The sequence below is a fragment of the Stegodyphus dumicola genome, chromosome 4, assembly GCF_044657685.1.
Source record: "Stegodyphus dumicola isolate Sdum_Otavi_A_Nest chromosome 4, ASM4465768v1".
Classification (NCBI taxonomy): domain Eukaryota; kingdom Metazoa; phylum Arthropoda; class Arachnida; order Araneae; family Eresidae; genus Stegodyphus; species Stegodyphus dumicola.
This window is the reverse complement of record NC_140771.1, coordinates 234,260,309-234,274,550: the sequence shown is the minus strand read 5'-3', so window position 1 is coordinate 234,274,550 and position 14,242 is coordinate 234,260,309. Positions and strand designations below refer to the sequence as shown.

At 31.7% G+C, this 14,242-nt stretch overlaps 1 protein-coding gene across 5 annotated transcripts in view; it reads right to left on the bottom strand.

Annotated features, from left to right (window-relative positions):
• Nucleotides 1-14,242, bottom strand: part of LOC118184157 (uncharacterized) — a 180,001-nt gene that overhangs the window by 100,478 nt on the left and 65,281 nt on the right. For all 5 annotated transcript variants that reach the window (XM_085816080.1, XM_085816081.1, XM_085816082.1 and 2 more), the window contains exons 7-10: nt 12,765-12,858; nt 5,420-5,562; nt 5,229-5,288; nt 2,871-2,926 (exon numbers count right to left, since the gene is read on the bottom strand). In XM_085816080.1, the coding sequence (XP_085672206.1) occupies nt 2,871-2,926; nt 5,229-5,288; nt 5,420-5,562; nt 12,765-12,858 (353 nt within the window). The remainder of the gene's footprint in view (nt 1-2,870; nt 2,927-5,228; nt 5,289-5,419; nt 5,563-12,764; nt 12,859-14,242) is intronic.

Below are 14,242 nucleotides of genomic sequence, written 5' to 3'. Positions count from 1 at the left end.
TTTACCAACCGATCGCCTAATTAATCGGCTTTCTATTGCCAATACCTACCGACCGATAGCCCATTAATTGGCTTTTTATTGCCAACCAATCATGTGTTAATCGGCTTTTTTCGCCAATGCCTACAAACCAATATCCTATTAATAGCTTTTTTCTCAGGGCTACCTAAAAATAGCATATCAATGGGTAACCGTGGAGATAAACAATTGCCATTTGCTATATCATCTGCATTTTATAAGTAGTATTGAGGTACACTGCCACATTTTCACACCATTTTTTTAAAATTTATCGTTCACGATGAACGAAAAAAAATGGTACTGGAGAGTTTTATTTATTTCAATCAGATTGTCCTGAAAGTTATTCACGACAGGGAGAATCTGCGGCGCCAGACAGACGTGTGTATGCTGTTGAACTGTTAGCGGTCAGTAAAGTGTTAAACTAATAAGTTGCAATTCACGGAACATAAAATTTTACCCTATGAAGGAGGTATTTATGAATATTGATATTAAGAATAAAATATGAAATAATTTGCTGCAGCTCACTGATGAATTTAAACGTTATTCCGTAATTTGAATGGTAATAACATTTATAGCTTGGTGATGAACCCTTTTCATGCTAATATAGATGTGCTGAGAGAAACAACAAAAGCAAGCTTTCGAAATTAAAAAATGATTCTGCAGCCTAATGCAACTTTGAGAAAATGGATAAGCCATTATTTTGAGCAAAATATCTCAAAATTTATCCCCACGTTACTCAGCAAGCACTATAACTGTACTTATTAATTCAAAGTGTTTACTTGTGCAAAAGGGCGTTTTCAGCAGTTGTAGCAATAAAAACGAAGTATAGAAACAAATTCAGTATTGCAAGTAATTTGCATTGGACAATTTCTTCTATTCAACCAATAATTGAAAATCTTATCAAAAAAAAGCAAGCTCATCCATTTCACTGAAATATTTTTTCTCTCTATACCATACATGTGCGGAAATAGCCCATTTCTATATTAAAACCTTAATAAATTATGTTTTTTGTTCTTGCTACATTAATAGGCAGGTAACATTATTATGACAGGAATTTTCATTTATGGCAGTGATAAGGCATGATAAAAAAACTTTGAGATCCCATCGTCTAGGGGTTACAAGCAGGTAGCTTCCAAACACTTCAGTTTCGTCCTTCATTTAATAGCGCAAGTAGGCACCCAACTTCTTGTAATGCATTCATATACATAAACTCTTCGTCTACATTTCTCCATTTAACCATAACTTTATTGATCATCTAAAAATAAATGTGTTGTGTTTATAACCTTGAAGTTCTTATTTCCAAGCTGAAAACTTGGGGACCCAAGAGATTAGGGTGCCCAAAAAATATGTAGATGGAGATGAGTGCCCAAAAAATATGTAGAGGAAGATGTAGATTTTTTTTTTTTTTTTTTTTTTTTTTTTAATAATTAGTGAATATGTTTGCAAAATCACGAAAGATGATCTTTGTGATTTTAAAAGTATGAGAGGAAACAAGCCTAGATATGCCTGCTAGTCCACGAGTATTAGAGTTTCGAAACCTAATAGAAAACTCAGATGTCTTTAAAAAGGACAGTGACTTCATTGTTAACTTACTTAATGGTTTGGCAAAAGAAAATAAAAAAAAATTAAAACTGGTTCAGGTACAAAAAGAGTTTGAAATGGAAATTACTAAGAACCATTGTGCTCAATTAACTTCAAGAATATCAGAAAATGATCATCCAAGGACTAATTAGCAACAATTAATCAATGTTAAAACAACAACTATTTGCTTTCTGGGGACAGCCTACCAGTGGCTAAGCAGTAAAATCCCCAAAAACTGACAATTCCAACATGGGTTCAAATCCATTTGAACGGACTGGCTGCATGGGTGTTTTCTCCATGTGTAACATGTATAAAAGCCAATTTTCCTTAGAAGTCTTCCTTCACCTTAGGCAAATAGCACTAGAGTGCTTTGCTGTAATAACCTAAAACCTAAACCCATCCTGGGAAAACCAGAAGTATTGAATTTTACCCCTCAATTGAGAGGTCATTTTGAAATAAAAATATTCTAGAGGAACTGAAAGCAGGAGTATTGATAAATATATTGAAGAGAAAAGAGCAAAATGTGTTTTGTGGTTTTTGACAGTTAGGAAGAGTTAAAGGATAATGACAAGGTAAAGGATTTAAAATTTAAAAAGTTTCAATCAACTCCTATAGATCTCTCATAAATTTGTCTGGAGGGAAGCTTGGCACCAACACATATGACCAACAGATGTATTTCTCAATGCTTCTAAACATATAATATACAGATTTAAAAAAGCACAGAAATCTCAAGACGAGACTTCTGTTCAATTTGCATCATGCTCAACTGCAATTTTTGACTGCTATCGTAATCTGAAATGTGGCTTAAGATCTCAACTCATTAAGACAAATAATTGTCTTCAATTAAAATGTGCAACACACTAGATCATGAAACAAAATGCCATACTGGAAAAAAGCAGGGTGACAGTTTGCTTACACCATATAATTTAAGAAGAAAATGTAATCTCACAAGCAGAAAACTCCAAAAGCAAAAGGTTTAGCTTTAAAAAAAGAACAAATTACGCTCAAAGAATCATAATATAATTTGGTACACCAAAACTAAAAAAAAATTGTTACATTTGTGATGAGAGAGGCAATTTATTTCAGAGGTTGAATATGTAGATTTGCTTGTCTACCACGACTTCAACAAAAAATACTATTTAAATTATTGTGGGTATGTATTTATTTCCTCTTGACATGAGAAAAAGTATAATTTTCACATCAAATATTAAGAGAAAAAACACAGATAGAATTAGTCTAAAAAAACTTTACTTCAGGAATGATGCACCACTTACTTATCATGTGTTCCAAAGAATCTTACGTCAGCTGCATCCTCAACAATTCTTAATGACTGAAAAAGAGACAACTTCCATGCATTACTAGAATATTTCAGAAACACAAGCTATTAAAAATTTTGACATAACAAAAAGAAACAAAAAATACAGAAATACAACTGTAATTTGATTCTTCACATATCATCTGTAACAGAGAGAAGTTTGTTTTAATTTTTTCTTCTTTTATTCTTCAAATAGCCTCATTAATTCTACCAGACAGCTACATAATAAAGGTGTTGTGCCTCTTTTTTGCCAAACTTTTTTTCTCTCTCCTCTTTTGAAAAAACGTCTGTGTGAAAGTGAGCTGCAACAGACGCAATAACAACACTTGCAGAAATTATGAGCTGTGGACATCTGTGTCCAAGGAGTTTGCACACATACCTAAAGACTTCAGGGATTTGAGACTATATGAGGGGAGATGAGAAATTTGAGTTCTGGTTTGGAGAATGACCTACGAAATGAAACCAACTGCATATATAAAGGAGTTTTTAATTTGTTGCATTAAGAAAATGAGGTACCCTGTGGTGAAGTTAATGATGTTTAAGTTCCAAAAGTTTTCCAAGTTTAGGAAAAGCAAGCCAGGGTTTTTCTTGCGATGCAGATAAGTAGAGATTATGTTATTGTAGGTATGCATAATTTGTATAACTATAGGGTTGTATTAAATTTTCAAAAATTCTAGAATCGTAATTCAGGGTCCATATTAATTTCTGCACATGGAAATTAAAGATATTTAAGGAGACCATTAATGAAAGTAATTAAAAATCTATAAGCAAATGGTAAATGAATAAATTCAATCATCTGTTCTTGAATTTCACTTTTGTAATACCATCCTAAGAATAAAACCGATCAATAAGTAGGACACATGTATTATTAAACATAATTAAAACAAATTTGAGAATAAAATCAAAACAAGATTAGTGACATTTTATTTAATGCTGATTTTTGTCTTTTAAGTTTCACTTTGTCACGTATTTGCTCAATCTAGAGGTTTAGTACATAGGTAAATTTTACGTCAAACAGCATAGGTTAAAATGAAAAGTAAAATTATAATCAACATGATTCATTACAAAAGACAGGCTGTTACCACTGGCACTGCTTGCCTAGAAGAGACCAGCTGATCAGAACAAACCCGAAAGCCTGATATAGGCATGGTTGGGAAATTTTCAAAGTTAGCTGTGCTCTGTCTGTCTGATGCAGTTAGTGTCAACACATTTAAATACTTCAAGATTCCAAAAAAAACCACAATAGTGATAAGTTGTTTTGTATTACTTAAGTCTCACTAGATGCAAAGAATAAGTTTTACATTAATTTGAACACTTTTGCACTGTATCTTGTGACCACAGTAAGGACTAATGAAAGCAATAACTTGCTTTAATATCAATTAGAAGTATTGCCCATATTGCCAAGGGTGCTGGATAATAGTGATGCAAATGAAGAGGTTGCAGAAAATAACTCGAGAAAAAGTCTACAATAAATCAGCCAAAGACAACGCTAAATCAAGCAGGAAATGTGAAAAGAGAATTAAAAAAAAAAAAAAGGTTGAGAAGGCAGAAACAGGAATAAGAAAACAAGGTCCACTACGTGCAAAATAAAAGTAACCCAAAAGACACATACAAAGCAATTCAAGGCATATGGAAATAGCAGGGCACCACCAATGATGATGAGAAGGAGCAGTAAATTAAAAAAATAAAATAGTCCAAAGGAACAGGTAATGAAAAATGCCTTAAAATACAACATTAAGCCAAGCCATTTAAGAATCAGCATGCCTGGGAATGATTAAATTTTACTGGAGCTGAAAAGAGACCTAAACCTTACAACCAAATAGAGGACAATCAAAATAAGAGATAGCTTCCAAAGGAATCTAGACAGCAAAAAAAGAATTTCAAAAATGGTGTAAAAACTTCACACTGAACTGGACAAAAGTAAAAGGGCAACGCAGATCTGAACAAAATGCTAACACTAGTGCCATGGCTATTTAGATTTGCTCATGAGAACCTGTATTTAAATAGCTTCTATTACCTAAATTTTATAATTATTTATTTTAATTTCAGTTTTCATGAGCTTCCATTCACTAAGATGATATTGTCAAAAACGGTAAGAATTTAACTGTAAGAACTGTAACATTTTAAATCATACTCGAAGTCCGATTTTGTGTCAAAATAACCATGTCAATATAAAGCTAAATATAAGTTTAATATATATCCTAAGTCATGCTTTCAAAACATGGAAAACACAAGTTTAATTTTGCCCATCGGCCCAGCAGAACAGGAGATATAGAGCTGGAAGGCTGGGTGTACTTCAAAATTCTTTTTAACATACCTTTGCTGGCCAATAAGGAAAACCCTTCAGTTTTGCCCAAATAATAGTGTGTGGATCTTTCTACAAAAAAAAAAAAAAAAAAAAAAAAAAAAAAAAAGGGCATACATTAAAATCTTGAAAACAAGCATCAATGAATATATCTGTAATACTTTTACAAATCTCAACATTAATATCTTGAGGAAAATATTTACACATATTCTTGAGAAGAAGTCGGGCAGGAAACGCACTTCAGATATTTTATTTTCATAGCATTCCGGACAAGCTTCAATATCCATCAATTCAGTTTTAAAGCTTTTCAACAATCTCTTAGCACCTTGGACTTCATTAGAGTTTCCTTCAAAGAAATATCCTCTTTTAACATAATAGTTTATTCAAAATTTGATAACTTACAAAGACAGAATGTAGGCAAAAATTATAAAGATAAGTAAAATTCGATCCTTAAAGTATTTAAAATTATGCAAAGGAAAACTATTTTCAGAAACACCCAAATGTTTGTACTGTTAATAAAATCACTTTTTATAAAAAAAATACTCCATCTCCTAAAACAATTCTTTTTGGGGGGAAGACTCATAAAACACAGGTGGTGAGCAAGGTTATCTTTTATATGTTTTAATTATTTCTTAAATAATTAAATACATAAAAACTAGTAAAGAAAAAATTAAATTACTATACTGAAATCCTTTCAAAATGCTCTTTATTTGGCAATGCAGAGTTATTTATTATAAAATAAAAATGCTTCCTGTTTTTATTACTAATACCACCTCCTATTCCTGCAGCAGCACTGTGGGTGCTTAAATAACAAAAATCTATCAATAGAGTTTGCATAGTCAAAAATATAAGCCATAAGCTTTATAAATATATCAGGGCACCTCACACTATTATGATGAATTTTATAAAGAGAATTTTTAACCCCCATTAAACTAAATGATAAATTATTTTTCTGCTTTTTATTTTATTTCTTTTTTGAGCTCTAAACAAAAGCTTACTTTAAAAACGATTTTTTTTTTCATATTTTTAGTACCAATCACACATTATCAGTCGAATTATTCAATTGAAAATTCATTTTCCAATAATGAATAATCACGCTTCCAACAATTCTGTTACATCAAATCATCAAAGAGATCCAGCAATTTTGCCAAAAAATGAGAATACTTAAAAACTTATATAAATTTCATTTAAAAGATTTTTCTACCCGCTATCTGATGGTACAAACAGAAAATTCTTGGTTTTTCTAGTTTGTTCATTAAATAAACATATGTGCAAAAAATCATTTCAATATTAAAAAAGTCTAAATAGAACTTTGAAAAAAAGATCTTTTCAATGTTACACTGTCCTCATTAAAAAAAAAATCTAGAAAGTTGCTTAATTAATATTTTTTTATGTATCAATATAGAATCTATGCATAAAAAAGAAGAAATTATGAAATGTTAGACGGCATAGTACGCTTAGTTCCTTTGTAATTCCTTTTAGCTAGAAGAAAAGAGTTTAAATAAATAAAATCAGTACTAGAGATAGCAACGTGGGTCATTATACTTCAGACAACACAGAGTGAAGTATAATGACATAACTCTGACCAAATCACATGATCTCACAGAAAAACCACAAGGCAATTTCCCCTTATATATCTTCAGGATACTTTTTTTAAAGAAGTGTACAAAATCAACCAATTAATATATTTTTATCATTCTTGTTTTAAAAGAAGGCAAAAAGCTTTTTTATAATCTGTGAAAATTTTCCAAATTTCACAGCATATACATTTTTAGATATTGAAATTTAAAAATCATACATCCCAAATAGATGAAAAAATCCAGCAATTTTCAAAAATTCACCAAAAAATAAGACATTATGTTAAAAAATTTATACAAATTTCACTTAAAAGATTTTATTCGATGCAAACAGTAAAATTCTGAGATCTTTAAGCTTGTTTATTAAACCAAGATATGCACGAAAAATTGTTTCAACATTAAATTTGAAAAAAATCTAAACTGAATTCTTAAAAAAAAAAAAAAAACGACTTCACCACATTGTTTTATTATCTACAGAATGTGCACAAAATTTAAACATAATTTCTCAAAAAACATACGACAAACTTTTGCCCATAGTGACAAGCACACGTGAACTAAATAAAAGGTCATATTAAAAAAAAAAAAAAAAAAAAAAAAGCTGAAGCATGGGAAGCCATGGTAAATTTTTGCAGAAGTTCATCAGATGGCGAAGAAATAGGCTGACGGTTCTGCAGGTTTTTAAAACAATAATTAAATGTCTTAAAAATTCAGCAGACGAACTTGGAAAATAATTCAGTTTTAAGCTAAAAAAAAGAAATCATACCCAAAACCCATGGAGAGAACACTGCATGCACCAAATTTTTTAAAAAGCGGTATCAAAGGCTGGTGGCAAAGCAGGCATTAATGACAAACCGCATTTAGGAAAATAAAAGATTTTGAGGTGATAAATTGCAAGAGACTGATAAAAACCAAAATAATACATTACTTACAAAATAAGTATGCACATTTTTTTTTAATTGTTACATAAATATTCAAAATTAAATCAAAAAGTAGCTTTATTTGATGGAGGTTTTAAATAGTACTATTAATTTTGAGGTGTCTCTTGTTCTGAAGTCAAATAAAGCACTTAGGCTCATGAAGAATAAGGTTGATTTTTTGGTCCAATTTAAAATTTTGTATTTCTGTGTTTCTCTTCCATTTAATTAAATAATTACACAATGGTCATCAGTTAAAGGACAATGACAGAAATAATACATAATTGAGACTTAATGAAAGATTTTAAATAGAAATTAGTACAAAAGCATTAGTTAACATAAATTACAATGTTTGGCAGTTGAATATTTTCAAAATATTGAAATTAAAACAAGTTTATGAAAAATGGAACATGATGGGAAAAATTAAGTCACCTCTTGTGGAAAAAAAATTTCTTGATATGGTGTAAGGTCACCTCAGACAGATATGCATACTTCACATCTTAAATTCATAGGCTTTACCAAAGAGTTGATCAAGTCTTGTGGAATTGCATGCTGCTATTCTGAAATTACACTTTTCAGCTCCTGGAAGATCTGGGGGGAAATTCGGCACCCTAAAGCATCCCACATACGGTCGGGTTCAAGTCTGGTGAGTAAGATAGCCAATCCATTCGAGTGTTATCTTTTGTTTGCAAGTATTCTAACACCTTATATGCTCGATGAGGACAAGCAGTATCATCCATTAGCAAAAATTCTGGGCCAGCAGCAGCACTAAACAGTGTTGAGAGATTTGAAATTCCAATACCTCATTCACATATCTCCGAGTGGTTACAGAACATCCTTTACGATATGCAGCTCAATGCGGCCATCTGTCATGATTCCTCCCCAAACCATTAAACTGCAGTTGTGGAAACAGGCTATTTCATGGACAAGGGAAGGCAAGTTGCATGTTGCTTCTTCTCCCCAGATCAAAACACATCTAGAATCACTGTTAAGACTATGTCTGGACTTGTTAGTTAACAGTACTTGTCAGTAAACAGTACCCAGTTGTCGGCTCCACTGAACATGATGACAACACCAGTTTAATCAGAAGCTCCTCCAGAAGGTGGAGTGAGTGGGTCACAAACCACTGGTTTCCTTGCATAAAATCCAACCTCATTAAGCCTTTGTGCAGCAGTAGAGTGGCTAATTTGAGTTCCTGTGGCAGCCTGAAGGTCTAAAAACCAAATCTCCTGTAGTCACTTTGCGGTTTCTTTAAGGCACAATGATAAAAAACGGTCTTCTGATGCAGTTGCTGCTAATGGTCAACCTTGACCAGGCTGTCTATCGATCAAAGCAGCTGCAAACTCTTGCTACTACACCACTTTGAGAGATATTCAAATCTTGGATGACACCTCCCACAATTCTGCCAGATATTCACCATTTTTAACCTTCACTTAAACGATGACTATGAGCTATCACTACTGATTCACGGTCAGAAACAAAATACTACAAATCGGAATTCCAACATGCATCCATTGTGCACCACATTGTTAATCACCGAATTTGCATATTTCCGTCGCTAATACATTCACTGAAGAGCAATTTTGTGTTCGGTTGTACTTAATGAAGATAATTAATTACAGCACTGAGCAATGGTCACAACATTAACTTAGTAAACATATTTTTTTTTCTCATTTTCCTTTTATTCTGATGACCACTGTATTTACAAACTAAACTACTTTTTGGTAACAACTATAACTAAATATGTATAACTTATTCTGAGTTCATTACCATTTTATGGATTAAAAAGTGTCAAAAATTCACATATGAAGGGGGAAAAAATGAAAAACTAAATACACTTTAAAATAACGGTAGAGAGCCGCCCAGACAGTATAGTGGTTAGGGGAGCCTGACTGCGATACCAAAGGGCCCGTGTTCAAATCCCGGAGAAGGCGTGCATGTAAAACTGTCTGTCCCTTCATAGGAGGTAACAGTGGCCACCTTATTTTTTACGTGCCTCCATAATAAAATGGTCACCGCTTCTGGCCTTAGAAGTGGCCAATGCCGTTATAGGCAAGTGCCCACCATTTGTAAAAAATAATAATAATAATAACGGTGGAGATTAATTACATGATTTAAATAAAAAAATTGTCAAAAAAGAAGGAATACACAGAAATGCCAGAAACAATGAAATCAGAAACCTTCCTAAATTGAAAAAGATCAAAATTTATCAATGATATCCCCTGCCCTGTATGAGCATTCCCAAAAATAAATTGCAATGATTAGAACCTTATGAATGAATGAAAATTTTTAAACCAATTTGCTAAAAAATTTTGCTCCACGACAAGGACCAGTTGAAATTTTCGTTCTCTTGCCCGATCAGTAACAATTCTCAAGCAAATAGCTGAGTAACTAAGAAAAACCTCAAAAATTAATCATAAATTGAAAACATGAAGTAGAACTGGTTTTTAAAAAATGAGTTTCTAGGTAGTTAAAAATAATAAATTTTTAAAAACGAAAGATAAAATACATGATAAATAATTATATAATTCGTAAATAAGCCCGTATAAAATCTATTCCCAAAGAATATAAATGATGAATTTAAACAATAAATCCTAACCTTCTAACTGCTGATTATCTTCAATATTAATTTTTGAATAAAGATTCAAGGTTTGAGTAGAGAGAAGGGTACCTCCTGTATTATCGCGAAGTTGTTGTTTCATTTATTGACAAGTGGTGGTTTATTTATGGTAGTCTGAGTCTGAATGTTATGGAAACCCTATTATGACGCAAACGGTTGCATGATTACGGTGAATTTGTAAGGGCTTGTGCTGTCTGTTGGTTAGGAAGTACATTGCTTGTTTTCTGGTTTAGATGGTAAAATGACTGAATGTGGCAAGATTAATTTAAAGTTTCTGTACGATTTGGAAAGAAAGGGGAGAAGAGCATTTCTTGACTGCTCTGTAAATGAAGGTTTACTTTGTAGCCATTATTGAGTGTCCTGTTTGTAGGAAGGAAATGCATATGGTTGGACTATAACGGCGCTACGGATGATCTTTTTTACTCTTTTTTTTTTTTTTTTTTTTTTTTTTTTGTGAATTTATTTGGCAATGCCAGTATACAGATTCTAGTTCAGATAAGTTTAGGAAGTTCTTGGATGCTGTTAAGGAATTGTGTTTGACTGAAGACGTATTAATTCGTAAATAAGGTAAGTGGGTATTTCCATTGTCTAGTGCAAAGATGAATTTCTTTTTTTATGTTATTTCATCGTTTGATTTAAAATGTCGTTTATTGAGATTGTATATATATATATTTGTTTGTTTGCTGCTCCTTTGACTTTTTAAGTGAATAAAGTTCAATGTGTACATGGACAAAGTCAAGGGAGTGTGCAATGCCAAGTTTATGCAATTATCTCTGATGTTTCCTTAAGCAAAAAAAGTTGACGTGTACATGATAAAGGGCGTGCGCAATGCTTAGTTTGTGCAATTATGTAATTTCTTTTAAGTGAAAAATAGGTCAATGTGTACATGGGTACCGAGTTTGTGGAGTTCTTTGACTTGTTATTTTGTCTTTGTGTAGCAGCGATTTTTTGTGCTCAAATTGCCGCTACTCAAAACCAAAATAACAAGTCTAAGAATTGCACAAACTCTATGCATGTGCCAGCAAAATCAGCCAATTTTCGCCAAGGGGTTCCTGTAAATATACTTTTACCAAACATTTATATATTCCTGCATTAAGAAAACAAGTTTTACATCCTGTAATTCACCTCAATTATCTCGAAGAGTATGAAACCTAGACCTTCAACACACTTCACAATTAATTTTTGCTACAATAATCAACCCTCTTTGAGTTCACTAGGTACTAGCAAGACACAAAATTTTAGTCTTAAGCCACGCCTTTAAACGTCAAACCTAATCTGTCTCTCTTTAAAAAAAAAAGAAAAAAAATTCTTTTAGCCTTGATTATCTCAGGAACTGTTCATTTTAGCATAAATGTAAGACTATTTTGCCTCCCTAATAACCCTTACAACTGAACTTTGTTAATAATCCTCTGGCTACTAAGCAAGCCTTCCAGATTTTGGTCTAAGAGTCAACCCACTATTTTTTCCCCCCTCCGAATACTCAGCCGAGGTGGGTGAAATCATTCTCATGGGATCAGATCAAAGCTATTTGCTCAATAAACTGAGACTTTTTTTTCCTACTTAGTGCTCATTAGCAATTATGAACAAGAATCAAGAGGAGTGACTCTTCTTGATTTACACCACTCTTGGATCATTGAGCAGTAAACAAGAATACAGCAACAAGCAAAAATAATGAAATGAGGAGTGGGATCGGAAGAACTGACTGAATCAAACCTCTAACCTTAGATTGATTTCTTTCAAAAGTAGTTTTCAGATACCCTGAAACCTTTCTACATAGAACTAACAAACAGGTCTTTTTCCTCTCCAAAAATGAGAACTAATATGAGAACTAACTTTCCTTGCACACTATTAATATCCCGAAGCAGATAGAGCTCAATTTTGTGAGATCATGGTTTGCTCTCTCAATAAAGTAAATCGGTTCACAAGAAGATCCCCAGTGGTCAAGACCAAAGAAAACAGTGATCTCTTTCATTGACTCATCTGCTTCAATCTAAAAACAGCCATTGTTGTTGAAAATCATCCAGTCATCACCTTTCAGCCATAATTTATCTTACATAATTGAGGGGGGAGAAAATCAGTTTTTTTTTTTTTAATCAGAATTTAAATTTAACCTATTTAAAAGTTTCAGAAAGGAAAATTTTCAACTAATGATTAAATTATATACTTCTGCGGCATAAATCTTCATTGGTCACACTACAGAAATTCCCATATTCATTTCATAAAATTGAAGCATGAATTTTGAGGCTTAGAATTTGCATCACATGCTATTTTGCCCTGCATCTCGAAAGCAGGGCAAAATAAATTCAAACTTCCCATTTCCCTTCTTTTTCTTTTCGCTTAAAAATGCCTTTGATTTGCAAACTTTATTTCCTTACCTAGTGCAAATAAATAAATGCAATGTACTAGAAAATTTTAAAGCACTGCTTTTAGAGCTTACCTCCATATAGTATGTGACTATTATGCAATAAAAACTTAACGTCAGAATAGAAAGCTGCAACAGTTTTGTAATGATTCTTGTCCCCATTTAACTTCTAAAAGAGTTAAAATTAGAAAAACATAATAAGTAAACATTTTTTCAATAAAACTCAGATTCATATTTTTAAAACCATCACAGAATATACTTACACAATATTTTAAAATACTGAATTAAAATAACAAACTACATTCATTTATCATTATAATATTATTCTAGTGCTTATTAATAAAATATAAGTTATTATAAATAAAATGAGCATTAGTTATTAATAAAATAAGCATTGTTTTGGTTATTTATAATATGCTTCTGAAGATAAAATTATTCAAATTAAAATGAGACTGCAAATTTTACTTGTGATAATTTAAAGTAAAATATCTTTACAAACAATTCTAGATCGTTAAAAAAAAAAAATTGGGAAGAGAGAGTAAAAAGCTTAATCTCCACAGCTTATCTCTGCTTCTAAATGAACACTATGAAGTAAGAATGCAACTTCTCTGAAACCAAATTCAAGTTTTTATTCTAGTGCTTCATTGATAGTCTTTGATGTTGCATTTCAATCATATATTATATCTCGCAATAAAAATGTGAACACTTATGATATTTTGGCAAAATACTGTATGTCGATAAGTAACAGATTGCTTTTGCTTTATACCTTGACAAAGTGTATAAATACATGATGCAAAATGTTGTAAAAAATTAATATCGAATGAACAAGTGTTATCCTAAAAATTATGAGCGAGAAAAGTTATCAAAATTATGTGATGCATTCAGTACTTGCTCTAACTGGTTGGATGTTGATATTGAAATTTAAAAAAAGACAATATGAACTACGCTGGGGAGGAGCTTCCTAGAAGAATCCAAAACAACTCTCAAATCTCACAGGAATCAAGGATTGAATAGCTATTTTTGGTAACGTATTGGTAATTATTGGCTAATATACAGGTACCAAACAAGATGATTTTAGCTTAACTTACCTCAGACTTGCACAAAAATGAGAATATATAAATAAACATTTAGAACACTAAAATATAGGATTTTCAATGAAAGAAATAACTCATGATATTTTAGAGCAAATTTAAATAATTTTTTAATATTGTTGTTTAATTATAGCATATTTCCCAGAGGAAAATAAAGCTTAGTAATAAACAAGATAAAGAAATCTTATAAATTATTATTTATGTATAACAAAAGATTTTTAAAAAGTACTAATTTAAAAATATGTGCAAAAGAATTTGACATCAAGGCTTCTATCTCTATCTGTAGATTTAAATTTTAATTCTAACAGATAAAAAAATTAACAAAGTGGATAACAGCATAGCTGCCAATCTCGGAATATGAAAACCCGGAAGTTTCTAAGAGGGTTTTGCATTAGCCTGCTATGCTAGCTACTGCCAAAGAATGATTCAGATGAAAAAGATTATTATATATTTAATTCGGTA